General features: G+C 47.6%; 1 protein-coding gene across 1 annotated transcript; it reads right to left on the bottom strand.

The window, feature by feature from the left end:
• Nucleotides 1-1,194: 1,194 nt before the first annotated feature.
• Nucleotides 1,195-6,461, bottom strand: CTHRC1 (collagen triple helix repeat containing 1). Its single transcript, XM_054385592.1, has 4 exons — nucleotides 6,324-6,461; nucleotides 3,359-3,580; nucleotides 2,563-2,779; nucleotides 1,195-1,337 (listed from the first exon to the last, which is right to left on the bottom strand). Exons 1-4 carry the CDS (start codon nucleotides 6,459-6,461, stop codon nucleotides 1,195-1,197), a joined length of 720 nt encoding a protein of 239 aa, XP_054241567.1.
• Nucleotides 6,462-15,450: the final 8,989 nt, after the last annotated feature.

Below are 15,450 nucleotides of genomic sequence, written 5' to 3'. Positions count from 1 at the left end.
GGTCACACAGGAACACACCCAGGCAGGTTTTGAATGTCTCCAGAGAAGGAGACTCCACAACCTCTCTGGGCAGCCTGCTACAGGGCTCCAGCACCCTCACAGTGACAAAGTTTTCCCTTGTTCCCATGGCACCTCCTCTGCTCCATCTTGCACCCCTTGCCCCTTGTCCTGTCATTAGACATCCCTGAGCAGAGCCTGGCTCTGTCCTCCTGACACTGCCCTACACATCTTTATCCCCAGCAGTGAGGGCAGCCCTCAGGCTCCTCTGCTCCAAGCTCCCTCAGTCCCAGCTCCCTCAGCCTGGCCTCCCAGGGAGATGTTCCACTGCCTTCAGCATCTTTGTGGCTCCGTGCTGGACTCTGTCAAGCAGTTCCCTGAAGTCCTTCTTGAACTGAGGTGCCCAGAACTGGACACAATGTTCCAGGTGTGGCCTCACCATGGCACAGTAGAGGGAGAGGAGAACCTCTCTTGACCTACTAGCCACACCCCTGCAGATACACCCCAGGATGCCAGAGCCCTTCTTGGCCACAAGGACACATTGCTGGCTCCACCAGGACTGCCAGGTCCCTTTCCCTTATGCTGTTCTCCCAGAGGTCAGTCCCCAACCTGTACTGTTCCATGGGATTGTTCTTCCCCAGATCACCAGGAGTTTGCTAAGTGACTCGAGACTGTAACAGCAGAGCATCTTATTCTGCAGTCAGGTTTACAGGAGCAGAAGCTACATATAGTTTCCAAAGGCTGAAACCAAGACTTGAGTTTACTTTTGTAGCACTTTCTATGAAGTCTTATAAAATAGTCCATCATGTATCATAACCCCATGTGAAATACCTTCAAACAATTTGAAGGTCAATAAAATAGCCTGGATTTTTTTTTCTTTTTTTTGTGTAAAAGGTCTTATTTATTTGATACAAAAAGTTACAGTTATTCTTTAAATGGAGGTATATTTTCATATGTAAGACAATTAAAAAAGCTAATAAACTCGGGTTTGATATTTATATTCTAAAATGATGATTATAGAAAAGCCTCTGCATTGTGCAAAAAAAAAAAAGAAAGACTACAGGCAAAGACTACAGATTCAAGAGATTGGTGCCTTTCAGTCAAATGCTTGCATCCAACTCTACAGAAATAAATTCTGAAGAAAAGTGTACACAAAAAATAATATATATATATATATATATATAAAGGGAGGGAAAGTTATTTTGGCAATTCTTCAATGATGATTCGGGAGACTGAATTCCATCCAGTAGAAGCATCTCCCCTTGGATAATCAGAGCAAGTCCCAACCCAGATGGCAATGTCCACCAAGCCAGCACTGATGCCTTCACACAGACCTTCCACTGGTTAAAGACAAGAATGGGGTCACTTTGTGTTTCACAGCAAGCTCATGCTATTCAGTTAAAGCTATTACTCCGAGATGTGGCAACACCTCAGAGTCAGTCTTTATCCATCCTGCTTCTCAACATCTGCTGCAGTACCTGAGGCACATCAGACTCCACAAGATGGCTAGATAGGAGCTATATCTGGTTTCTTCCATGTCCAAATTTACCAACTGGTAGCTAGGATATGCCTTCAACCCCATCCAGCCATCTTTAAACAGTGATGGGGGGCAGGAACAGAGGCACAGCCATACACCTGGCTTCCACAGCTAAGCCCTGCAAAGGTGATTGCCAACTTGTAACGTTTTCCACTCCTAATTCACTGCTTCTCTATAAAGTTCTGCTTCTGTTGCCCTTTTTTATCTACTAGCACCACTAGTTGGAGGTGGGTTCATCAAGACAAGTGGGTCCTACCCCTTGGTGAGAAAGAACTGTCATAGCTCTAGACATTAGATTTCATGCAGACATCAAATAGTACTGAGATAAATCATAGAATCCTAGAATGGCTCAGGCTGGAAGGGACCTCAGAGATCATCTACTCCAACCTCCCCACCATGGGCAGGAACACCTCTCAACTAGACTCAGCTGCTCAAGGACTCATCCAACCTGGCCTTCAACACCCTCAGGAAGGAGGCAGCCACAGCCTCCCCAGGCAGCTTATTCCAGTATCCCACCACCCTTGTACTGAAGAACTTCCTAAGATCCAGTCTAAACCTACTCTCCCTCAGCTTAGAACTATTCCCCCTTGTTCTGTCTCTAGACACCCTCATGAAAAGTCCCTCTGCAGCCTTCCCAATACACCTTCAGGTATTGGAAGGCAACTCTAAGGTCCACCCAGCGTCTTCTCCCCTCCAGACTGAACAACCCCAACTCTCTCAGCCTGTCTCCATAGGAGGGCAGAAAGGCTGAGAGTAGATCAGTAGAACTGACTGGCGAGAAACCTCCATTTCTAAACTGCAGGACATAAGTACCAGGAAAGATTCCACAGTCATAAAGTACCTCTTCATAATTCTAATACTGCTACTATTCATAGTCAACTGTGGGACAGCAGAGTGAGGGCAACAAGTGTCAGCTGGCCACTCTTTAACCTCTTCCCTCAACCTTTTGCCTTCCTAAGGCAGTGTGTACTCTACATCTGCTAACTGGATTTGCCATAGTCTTCTGCTCCCTCTCTTGGCACACATACCTGAAGACGTTCGGTGTATGTTGATAGTAGAATTCAGCTCTGGGCTTCCTTGATCTAAATAGATGATGGCTTCAATGGGCAGTGGCCCAGCACACTCTGCTCCATTGAAAGTGAAGTACCAGCGCTGGCAGCAGGCACTCCTGCACTTGAGCCGCAGCGATCCGCTGAAGAGAACACGGAGAGCGCTGCTGGAGCGCATCTTGGTGAAGGTGCATTCCTGAGAGGGGGGAAAAAGGCTTTGGTAGCAACCTCTGCCTTTCAACCTGCTTGCTTTCCAGGGTCCTAAATACATGGTAGCAAGCAATTGGTGTTTCTTTCAGTGTGTTTGGGATAAACTCTTTAGGTCCTGCCCTCTGGGAAAAAAAAAGGGGAAGGGGAAGGGGAAGGGGAAGGGGAAGGGGAAGGGGAAGGGGAAGGGGAAGGGGAAGGGGAAGGGGAAGGGGAAGGGGAAGGGGAAGGGGAAGGGGAAGGGGAAGGGGAAGGGGAAGGGGAAGGGGAAGAGGACATTTTTGGTAGTGTGCTTTGCAGCCTTACAGGTACAGCTCAGATCTTCTAAAGCTACTCTTAGACCCAGCCACATCATTCTTTTGAAACACTACTGCAGAAAGGAAAGGGGCACACAGCTGGGAAACACAGCTGGGACGAATCCACAGCAACTAAACCTTTGGCTTCACCCTTACGTGTAGGAGAAGGCTTCAACACAAAAGTCTGTAGAATGGTGCTGCCCAGCTCAGGAGGGCAGGCCTAGAGCCGCTGTGGCTGGTGAAGTGCAGCCCCCCAGGCAGAGCTAACTCACCGCTATTTTCCCAAGATCAATGCCATAGTTAAGTGCACTCCATGAACACTGCTTGAAGTTGGGTGTCCAGGCCTCCTCGATGCTCTCGCGCATGCACTCGCCCTTCTCTCCCTTCAGCCCGTCCCGTCCTGGGATCCCAGGCGTCCCAGGGATCCCGTTGGCTCCTGGGTTTCCATCCCGTCCAGGAACACCACTGGGGCCTTGCAAGCACACGCCATTGTACTGAAACACACAACAGACCTTGCTGCTTATGTCTGCTGGCGAGGAGGCTAAGTTAAACACAACACAAAATCCCTGTGGAGACACAAGCTAAGGGGCTAAATCACCCAGAAAATGGCTCCACAGAGGAAATGGGAAAGAAAAATAACATTAAAAAGATAAGCAGTGCCAGCAGGATTTGCTGTAAATTAAGAAGCCAATTATTTTACAAAAAGAGGCATAAATCCTAGAACTAAAAATTGCCCTGGTCCAAGGATTAAAACCTGTTGGAAAACCTCAGCTACATGTTAATAGTTGTATAACTGTCTCAGCTAATGAACTTTCATTAAAAAAAATAAAAGTAACAAAGTAATAATTAATAATAGAGAAGCTTCTGCATTTGATAGAGAGCCAAGGTCAACGGCAGTCTTCTGGGACAGAATCACATTGCAACAGTCAAGGCACAGAAGTCAGACTCCAGACCTCACACAGCATATTGGTGTTGATATGAATGTGGTAAGCTGCACTGCTGAACTGGGGACCCCTTTGGTAGCAGTGGGAAGGCACAGATGGGAGGATGGCACAGCAACGTCCTCCCTAACATCACAATCTTGGGCAAGGTCAAACAGTGCTCTCCCAAACTGCATGTGAACATACTCTGCCTTCACACCATATGAGACTTGGGCAGCCCAGAGCTCCTGCCCACAGTGGTATGTGTGCTGGATGCCAGGACGAGCACCCATGTATGCAGCTGGTGGAGCAGGCAGAGAAACATTGAGCAGGAACCTGCAGGGGCTGGTGATGGCACAGCTTTCACTTTAAATGCTCTTCCATCTGGTGACTGACAGCTTCCTCCAATCTTCACTGCAGCTCTTCACAGGTGACTATATTCTGCTCTTCCCCTTTCTCACACCCATTTCTCTCAACCATTGCCCCTCTGCAAGCCATGCCACTATCTGCACCACAGGAGCTGGAAATTGCTGCCCCTGCTCTCTCTCCTTGGTCAGACTGGTGAACTTCCTTCTTCTGGGGTTGGTCCTTTGTGGTTTGGTGCAAAATCCAGAATGGGCATCACAAGCTCAGATGGAGGCACTGCATAGATAAAACTGGTGACTATATGAAGAGGTCTAGCAAGAAAAGAGATGAGACTTGGACTAGTGGATGCTGGCACTCCCTTACTACCTTCACCAAGGAAAACAATGTTGGCAAACAGCCGCGGAAACTGGGATATTGTAATCAAGATGGCTACGGAGACAAAGCCTCTTGGCAAGGCACACACCGACCTCGGGACTGCAAGAACGATGCAAAGACATCTCCGTTTCACACAGCACTGGTTATCTGCTTCTGCTGCTCTTTCCCAGTTGGACCGGATTTGTAACACTGCCTGGCTCACCACAGAAACAGTGCTGTTACCACAGAAATCCTGAGGACGTGGAAATCAGCGAGAACTGCGGCTGGCTGAGGCTCAGACCTGCCACCTCCCTGTCCCTCTGGGCTACCCGGAAAGAGGAGCTGCCCCCACCAGCCCTAAAGGGAGTGCAGCTTAGCCACTGCACAACCCAAAAAGTTTATGGGATTCAAGCTCCACTCCAACTAAATTCATCTCTCCTTGCCAGTCAAGTCTGTCATCCTCTCTTAAACTGGAAATGAAATATTTTAAAACATCTGCTAAAGGCAGGATCTCCCCTGGGATATGCTTTCATTCTGCCCTCGAAGGCTGTGCCGGACTCGGAAGTCATCCATTTGCCTGCACTTTGCTGCACCCAACAGCATGGAGTAATGCAAGAGAAATAGAGGACCCCAAAACACCACTCCCACAGAAACTGTAAGCTCCTCCACATGTGCAGACACCTTTCTTTCGATGCAATTCGATTTCCACAATGCAAACAAAAAGGTAGTGTGGAAGGGAAGGGTCTTTGCTACCAATGGCACTTCCAGCACATCACTTGGGGGGAATCTCTCTGAAGATCATGGGAGAAATGCCCATGCCACTGATCTTCTATAGGAGATGAACAACGGTCCAGCAGCTCACAGAACGAGCTTCACATCTGCTTTCTACATTCCAGTGACTGGAAAATCTCCTTCCTTTCTCCTATCCCTGAGACGGGATAGTCCCAATGCATTCACGTTTCCAGTTGCAATGGAACTGCAAACAGCGGTACGCAACCCAGGAGCCAAAGGGGATTTGCACTGATGGAAATCCAAGGAACAGACACGGCCCTCGCAGCACCTGAAGCCCAGCTCTCGCATGACTCGTTCTGTGATTTGTGATTTATCCACCATCCTGCTAGGTACTAAGCGGGTCTCACTGCCCATTCTGCTGGAGCTGAGAGATTCCAGCGCCGCCCGGGTCGCAGGCAAAGCCTGGCTGGACGCAGGGCTTCCCGTCGCGATGCCTCCTCGCCGGCCCGGGGTGCGGGAGCAGCAGGAGACCGCGCCGGCTTTAACGGCAGGACCCCCAGGCTCCGAGCCGAGCGAGAGCACCACGGAGACACGCACCCAGCCGCCAACCCCCCTCCCCGACTCCCCTCCCGCCCCCGCAGGGTTCCAGCCAGCACCCGTCCCACCCTCTCAGCACTTTCCCGATTCAGCACAGCCGGGGAGCAGCATGAGGAAGGAGTCCCGAGGGCCCGCCGCTGCCGCCCGGTTTCCCAAACCCCGCCGGTTTTCCGCTTTTGTCCAAGCTTTGCAGTAAAGCGGCCGCCGCGCCGTCCTCCGGCCGTCCTGTCGCTCCCACCCTCGCCCGCCCCCCGCCGCTCCCCCTCACCATGTCCAGCACCTCCCGCTGCCGAAGCGCCTTCTGCTTCCCCTTGGGGCTGTCCGAGCGGCCGGCCAGCGGGGCCGCCAGCAGCAGCGCCAGCAGCAGCAGCAACGGGGCCACGGCGGCGGCCGGGGCGCGGAGCATGGTGAGAGCGGAGGGGAGGCTGCTGCGAAGGGGCCCGGGTCCGCCGGTGTGGGCGGCAGCGCGGGGATAAATGAGCCTTTCAGAGCATAGCCTAAGCTCCCTCCCCGGAGAGGCCGGGAATTTCCATCCCGTAACCGAGCGGGAACGTCCAGGCAGAGCCGTCCCCCCACAGCCATTGGCACGGGGGCCGGGGGGCTCCCGCCCCCTCGGGCCGGGCCCCGCGAAGCTGTACCCGGGCGGTGCCGGCAGCCCCGGACGCGCCGTGGCTAGCGGCAGCAGGGCTGCAGAGGCGGCGGACGCCCACCTCGGAGAGCCACACAATCCTCTTCGGGTCTGCTCAGAGCTGCTGTGCGGGCACCTCTCTGATGCAGGAGCCCTTCTGCCAGGAGATCACCAGAGCCACAGCCGGAGCCTGACGCACCGTGAGTGGAAATAGTGATTAAAGTAGCAAATGGGTTTAAACCACTGATTTTGTTTGAACAGAAGCACAAGGAAAGGACATGAAACTCTTCGAACAGCATCGGCATTTGGACCTCTGTCGAAAAACAGTATTGTCCGATTGCACATTGTCGGTTTAGTAAGAGGAGAAAAGACCTCAGCACACCAGCATATCCCATCTCATTTTGCTATCCTTTAAAACAAATGTTTTACTTTTCACCACACTAGAAATGACAGCACTAGAAAATAAAGAATGCTGTACGGCTGCAGGCATTACGAATAAAAATAACAAGTATTTGAAAGATAACTTCTTCATGCTGCAGTCTGCGTGGGACTGCACAGACTCACAGAATGGTAGGGGTTGGAAGGGACCGCTGTAGACCATCTAGTCCACGCCCCTTGCTAAGGCAGGTTTGCCTTGTTCATGTTTTGAATGACTCCAGAGAACGAGACTCCACAACCTCTCTTGGACAGCCTGTGCCAGGGCTACGGCACCCTAAAAGTAAGGAAGTTTTTCCTTACGTTCAAGCGAAACCTCCTGTGTTCCAGCTTGTATCCGTTGCCCCTTTCCTCTCACTGGGCACCACTGAAAAGAGCCCTGCCCCATCCTCTTGACCTTCTAGACACTTGAAGAGGTGGAGTTTCCATAAGGAGGAGATAAGCTCCAATACAACAAACCCACACATTTCTCCCACAGGGATTTATGTTCCAAACTGCTGAGCCATTCATGCTAGACGGCACAGAACCCCATTTTTGTTTAACCTAAACCTCTTCCTGTTGTACAGGTAACTGCCTCTGACTGCAGTTACCTCTACACTTTAAGGCACTTCTGTCTTTCCTCCCTTTCCATGTCCATACTGCCTGAACAAAGCAGTGACATGAGATCTGCACCACAGGTGCTATCATCAAGCCCAGCACCTGCTGTCCTGACAACACCAGCCAGGTGGGGGCTCCTGCTTTGTGGACTGGAGCACTGCACCCCAGCCAGCTTCATAACGTGGCTGGCAATTAATCACGAATCCCATAATAGTGGGAAGATTTACGGAATTATGTAAATCCTTAATTATAGCAATTGCTTCTGTGACAGCCTCAGTGAACATCCACAAACACGCACACGCTTCGCTGTGCAGCTGTGTGCCACTGCCTGCAAACAGTCCTGCCTCTGGTCAGGATTGGTGCCAATGAAGACAGCAATGTCTGAGTTGTCTGTAACATGCAGGTTGGCACAAGCATCATCACCAAGAGGCTGGGGATCCCCAGCATCAAAGTGAGCTGTTATTAAGGCACATTCCTGCTCAGACTGCCAGGCTCCTGTATTACAGAGCCCATTTCACAGTACATTAGAGGTTGGAAGGGACCTCAAGAGATCATCGGAGTCCAGCTCCCATTTTTTCAGGCAAGGTGCAGCAGCTGAAGCACACAGCACCACAGCACTGTGCACCTTCCTAACACAATTACTCTGTATTGTGGTTAACAAAACCTGCATGTCCCCTCATATGCATTTCAGCACCTGGGGTTGCTCACCATTGGAGTTTGGGTCTGGGGTAGAAGCTTTGAAAGGCCACGTGGTTGGTTTTGCCAGGGGAAGTGAGCTGAGGAACACTATAAAAGGCCCTAGCAAATAATGGTGGGACATCTGCTTTGAGCTCTGCTAAGTGGACTGTGCAGTTTGCAGTGCTCATTTGACTTGCAATGTGTATTACCATCTGGAAAACAGGAACATCAACATCCTCCTTAGCCTGCTTCATTCCAGGAAAGCTTTGCCATCTGCTAGGCTTATGCTCTGTGATATATTTAAATATTTAAATGCTTCTGAGAGCAGCAACTGTTGTTGGGTGCTAGTGAGATACTTGAGAATCAAAACTACTGATCTCCTTTGCCTTAAATACTCCCCTGACAAAAGGAGCTGCTTTCATGAACTTGCCTAGCCATCTTCAAACCAGGGTCTGTAATATGTCAACTATCAATTCCTTCATCTTATCCTTACTGCCATATGATATAGGATTTATCTTTTATATGTAGCTTTACAAACATCAGCAAAGATTATGAGTTGCTTACCTCCACCATTTAAATGCCACTGAAATCTTCCATATCATGAGACTGCTGCTGCACCACCCGGGCAGGCTCATGCAAGGTCACCGCGGTGCCATCAGTGCCTCATGTGTAGCAGATGCTCACACCACCAGGCTGGTCTCATGAGTGGTGTCTCTGATGCAGCTTGAGCTCTCTCACATAGCTTCTGCCAAACGTGGAGAGGAAGATGTGCTCGTATCCAGGTGTGCTTTTACTCATCTCAGCTATAAAACGTTTCAGTTCAAGAGGTTGCCCACTGGACTGCTGGCTCTCTCCACCTTTAGAACCATAGAATTGTTAGGGTTGAAAGGGACCTCAAGGATCATCTAGGTCCAACCCCCCTGCCACGGGCACAGACACCTCACACTAGATCAGGTTGCCCAGAGTCACATCCAGCCTGGCCTTAAAAACCTCCAGGCATGAGGCTTCCACCACCTCATGGGCAACCTGTTCCAGTGTCTCACCACCCTCAGGGGGAGACACTGAGACTTCTTCCTAACATCCAATCTGAATCTATCCATTTCTAGTTTTGTTCCATTCCCTCTAGTCCTATCACTACCTGACACCCTAAAAAGTCCCTCCCCAGCTTTCTTCCAGCCCCCTTCAGATACTGGAAGGCTACAATAAGGTCTCCTTGGAGCTTTCTCTTCTCCAGACTGCAAATTCTTCCAGCCTATAGATGCCATTTGTTAGAGCACTGCTTTGAATTCACCAGTAAATAATTGCTATTAATGCCTTGGTCTTCTCAAAGTGAAACAATTGCAGTAGGAAAGATTAGGAGCTTTTTATCATGGGAACCCCATTGCCCATGGCTAATTCAGAGCCTGGGATTGAAAGACCAGACCAATATTCCAAATCCGGTGGAAATGACCAAGATCTGGCAGAAGAGTCTCTTTGCACAATGAGGAGAAGCTTTAACCACTCACAAACAGATTCTTCTCAGATGGGAACTGTATTTCTTGTAGCTTTTCACTACCAGGAAAACCAGGCAGAGGTGGCAAAATACTACAGAAGGTTCTAGGCTGAGGATCCTGAGCCAAAAGAGGTCTAGTGAGGCAAGTGCCAAGACCTGGACCTCTCATCTGCTTTTAAGTCTTTCTGCTGTATATGGTTCCTGTGCTGGTGCCACCTGGGAATTCTCACTGTCAGTCCTGCCTCTGCATTGCTTTGGGGAACATGTGCATACCCTGAGCTAAGCAGCAGAGAGCTCAGGCTCAGCAATACTGTACTCAGCACCACAACACTCAGGATCTTTCCTGATCTACCTTTGGCGCTTTTAATTGTGAAGTCAATCATTTAGGTCTTGTTTATTAACTGCTATTTTAGGGTGAGTTTTCAGTTGGTTGAAAAAGAGGCTGAGATCAGACAAGACTGTTGAATTTCTCCAGTGGTTCTTTGCAGCCTGCCTGCCTGATCGAGGAGACAAAGAACTGTCTGTGCTGCTGTGGAAGAAAGCCCAAGTAAGAGCTCAGGGAAACTTATTACAAGTTTCTTGCTGTTTCTCTTCACCCTGTGTGTTAAGACCAAGTCCTAAAGTATCAGTGCATTCCCCTCCACTTTAAAGCCCCTCATGTTCTCCCCTGACTATAGTGTCACACTTGAGAGTATGCTCTTGAGGCTGGAGATCTGTGAGCCTCCAGTTCACCTACATGCAGTACTGAGTGCCCATTTAGCACTTCCCTTCCACAAAAACTGCTGCATTCCACACAGCTCCTCTTGCAGAAACTACTCACTGCTCCAGCTCCTGTTTGTGTGGAGAAAGCAGCTGTGAGCCACCTAACAAAGGCAGACCCTTGTAATGCTTAAAGATATCTCACATTTGTCATTCCTTTAGCAAGACCTGGAATAAAGCAAACTTCTATTTTGATGAACAAAGCTGAAACACAGGGAATAAGCATTAATGAAAGAGTTCAGATCTAAATGTCCAGGCATGTTTTTTTAATCTTTTGATTATACTTTGCATCTCAAGTGCTTTTTTAATAGGAATTAAAATCAGAATAAACACACAGAAGAGGATTACATGGTTGTACATCAGAAAGATACCCTGAGCTCTGCTTCTAGAGAGCCAAAGCAGACAGCTCATGAAGCTGTGGTAGAGATTACCCAATGGTTTTGGTTTTAATTACAGTTAAACACTAGTCCAATAATAAAACAGAATAAAATAACATAACACAAAATAAAAATAATAAATAAAATTAAAGTAAAATAAAATAAAAATAAAATAAAATAAAATAGGATGATAAGGGACAAAAGCAAGAGTGGAAGAAAAAGGTAACGCATAGAAAATACCATTTCTTTCCCTGTGAGACCTTCGGTGCCAGCCATCTGAATTACTGCAAATACCAGTGGTTAATGCCAGCAGAGATCTTGACCAGTGAAGGCAGCCAAAGAGAGCAGTGAGATACCTTCAAAGACTGCTGCAATAAGCGGCCAATGTCAAGGGAGGGATGCAGCCTTTCTCCTTTGATGTGCAGCTCTCTGAAACTGCAGGTTGAGGCGGGGTGGTCAAACTTCAAAGGGAAACCTGATTCCTTGTCCTGTTCAGCTACTGCATTCTTCAGTGCTTTGCAGAATGCTAAACATACTTTTCCTAAAGGAATTCAACCTTTCCATATTTAAGTATAGTTTGTTTTGGTTTGGTTTTTCCCTTCTGAAAGTCATCTGGATTTGACTGCCTTTAAACTAAGTATATTCTGTAAAAAACACCTACAGTTCTCTGCAAATCAATTAACAACTGCCAAGGAGAATCCTGTCATGCTACAGCTTGTTAGTGCTTCAGTCCTGAATTGTGGGGTTTTTTTTAAATAAGTTTAAATGAGTAAAATTATTTAAAGTTGTAAACAACATTTGAAAGATGCTATTGGCAGATATTTTTCTTACTACCAGCTAATAGCACCTTTTAAATGTTAGAAAGAAAAAAGCCATTTTTATCACAGAGTAGTTTTGCAACATGTGAACTACTTTCCCCCCCTGCCAGGCTCACAGGAGAGAGCAGGACCACAGAATCCAGCACAGGTTACACAGGAACGCATCCAGACAGGGCTGGAAAGTCTCCAGAGAAGGACACTCCACAACCTCTCTGGGCAGCCTGTTCTCTAGTAAAGAAGTTCTTCCTCATGTTGAGGTGGAACTTCTGTGCTGTACTTTATATCCATTGCCCCTTGTCCTATCACAGGGCACAAGTGAGCAGAGGCTGTCCCTGTCCCTTCCTTCCTGACCCCCAGACATAGACATTGATAATGATTAGATCCCTCTGTCTTCTCCCTCTCCACACTAAACAGCCCCAGGGCTCTCAGCCTCTCCTCCCCAGGCAGTGCTCCAGTCCCTTCAGCATCCTGGTAGCCCTCCATTGGATTCTCTCCAGCAGATCCTTGTCCCTCTTGAACTGTGGAGCGCAGAACTGGAAGCAATGTTCCAGGTGAGGTCTCACCAGGGCAGAGTAGAGAGGGAGGAGAACCTCCCTGGATCTGCTGGACACACTCCTCTTACTGCACCCCAGGACCCCATTGGCCTTCTTGGCCACAAGAGCACATTGCTGTCCCCTCTACAGTCCATCACTGCAGGGCAGTCTCCCACACCCTGACTTGTCTCTGCATCTCTTTCATTTTCAGTTTCCTGTTCCCAGTTTTCCCCTCGTTGTTTTTGTGGGCATCAAATCAGCTGTTTAACTTTCCAGTTATAACTTGGGTATTTCAGGGTTAAAGCATGCAGAGAGCACAATCTCTTGACCCATAAAGGTCACCTTTGGAATTCACACAGTCTGTAAGGTATTTCTGGTCCAGAAACAACTGGAACACACAAATGCTATGGTCTCAATCTACCACTGACGGATCTCACCTCCAATTCATGTTTTGATTACTGCTTAGTATTTCCCAGCTCTTTGAAAATGCATCTATTTTTAAGCTTTAGCTTCAAAACTATTTTGTATCTTTTGTTTTTTTTTACAGCAGTTAGCACTAAAACACAGCTTCTTCTGAACTACCAAGAAAAGGGGTAAACACTAAACCAATTTCAAATGTGTATCAGCATTTTAAGAGGGTTGCAGCAAGCACAGTAGTCTGTGTAATCCAAAGGAGAAAAAGAAAGAATGCTCTAAATGCTAGGATGAAAGAACTGGTTCAGGTTCTCACCCCTTCACAACTCTGTGTCTACACCAACAATTCCCAGCATTGTTCTGTCTCAGTTTCTCACTTACACAGGAGGGATAAGAACGTTGCAGCACTTACTCCCTCACACAGCTCTAAGGAAAAAAAAATACATTCAAGTGTCTTAGGTACAAAAATACTACAGTCAGAGCAACAAACTGGTTAGTGAGAAACATGAACTCAGAGGCTCTTGCTACACAAGAGTGTATTTTATTACTCACAAAGACAGTAACAACAAAACTCCAGAACATGTGTATAGTGACTCCTTTACAAACATGACAAGAACCAGGATTTAAAACTCTCCTGTGAAAAACGCACATTTTCTCCCTGTCCTTAGCAGCAAGAGTTCTTTCACTGAGAAAATTCTAACAGAAATAGCACATTCTACTGAAGGCAATAAATTACAAGTGCTAAAATGCAGATGCTGTGATAGAAAGGTAAATACATTCCATTTTTAACACAGGATGGATAAATCATTGGATGCTAGGAACAAGTTCTGCACCATGAGGGTGGTGGAATGCTGGAACAGGTTGCCCAGGGACACTGTTGGAGTGAGGCTCAACAGGGCTCTGGGCAACCTGATTTGGTGGAGGATGTCCCTGCTGACTGCAGAGGGGGTTGGACTGGATGACCTTTGGAGGTCCCTTCCAACCCAGACCATTCTATGATTCTAAATAACTTTGGTTTCTCTGTAGTTCCTGTTCATTCAGCACTTACTTGACCTTTGCACCACACAGTTTTGCTTGGTTGTTTCAAGCACTACCATGAATGCTGCTTCAACTGGAAACCAACAATTTCTCTGCATAAATATCAGAACATTGAGAAATCCTTTTTACCAGTGATCACATGCAAGACACTGAACAGTTTTACAAAATGCATAGCTCTAGGAATCAGCAAAATCCTGGCTTACCTACCTCAAGAAACAAATGACATTGACTTCACTGGAGCCAGGATTTGTCAACAGTCAAAGACTGAAATCTTTAACCACATCAGTAGTATTTGCCCTTGAGAGCCACCCTCCCATAAGGAAGGCCTTTCTGATTTAAAGAAAATACATTGCTGCAGCATATAGAAAATTAAGCTTGGTAGAAAAGGTATGAAGGTCTTCTTTTAACTAATGTATTGTTAAGCTATATATTAATAACTCAGCAGTTTATTTTCTGCAAGAGATCTCTCTACAGAGTTTAAAATAAAATATTACTTGCATAGAACAAGGTGAAACACAAACTCAGTGCAGCTCAGTACAAAACTCCAAAGTGTATACTTAAAGTTCTGTTCCCAGAGCCACCAGGGGTATGAAGCGTTTCCTTCTTTGGTATGATGCACTGGAACACCACCCCAGGAGGGGCTCCAAGAAGCATCTTTCTGAAGCAGTGCTGTGTCTAACAGATTATCCCTGTTACAAGGTGCACAGAGGGCTGAGCAGGTGTGCCCCAAAATCCACAGTGGATGGTGCAGCTTACACAGAAAGGGGCAAGCTGCTTTCCTCAGAACTAAGTGACATGGGCCCCTCACTATAGGAAGGATACTGAGGTGCTGTGTCCAGAGCAAGGCAGTGAGGCTCGTGGAGGGCCTGGAGCACCTGGCCCATGAAGAGCATCTGAGGGAGCTGGGGGTGTCCAGTCTGGAGAAGAGGAGGCTGAGGGGAGACCTCATTGCCCTTTGCAGCTCCCTGAAAGGGAAGTTGGAGTCAGGAAAGGGCAGCCTCTTCTCCTTGGTGTCAAACAACAGGACCAGAGGAAATGGTTTCAAGCTGCACCAGGGGAGGTTCAGGTTAGGTGTTAGGAAATATTTCTTCATTGGAAGGGTTCTCAAATATTGGAATGGTCTGCCCAGGGTAGTGCTGGAGTCACCATCCCTGGGGCTATTCAAGTACTGTGTGGACCTGGTGCTTAGGGACCTGCTTTACCGTTGACCCTTCAGTGCTGGTTTGAGGGTTGGTCTGGATCATCTTGCAGGTCTCTTCCAACCAGATATATTCTGTGATTCTGTTGACTGTCAGATCACTACAAGACTGCTGGTTTTAGTAACAACCTAATGCAAGCAGGTTAATTGTCCCACGGTTTGTACAGTACATACAACACAGTAGTTCTAAACACTGACCACATGCAGCCAGCTATTTACAAAATTCACTTTTATGTACAAAATAAATCATTACAACTCCCAACTCCCTTTCATACTCAGTGTACAAGCTACCAAAAGACAGTGCTAGGATTGATACATCACAACATATAACTTAGAATGATAAATTTGTGTATCCCTTATTGAAGTGATACTGCTGTTTAAGGTGGTAAAAAAAGAGAATAAAAAAGATAATTTTTTCCTCCTCCAAA

The sequence above is a fragment of the Indicator indicator genome, chromosome 12, assembly GCF_027791375.1.
Source record: "Indicator indicator isolate 239-I01 chromosome 12, UM_Iind_1.1, whole genome shotgun sequence".
NCBI classification, from domain to species: Eukaryota; Metazoa; Chordata; class Aves; order Piciformes; family Indicatoridae; genus Indicator; species Indicator indicator.
This window is presented reverse-complemented; position numbering and strand designations above follow the sequence as displayed.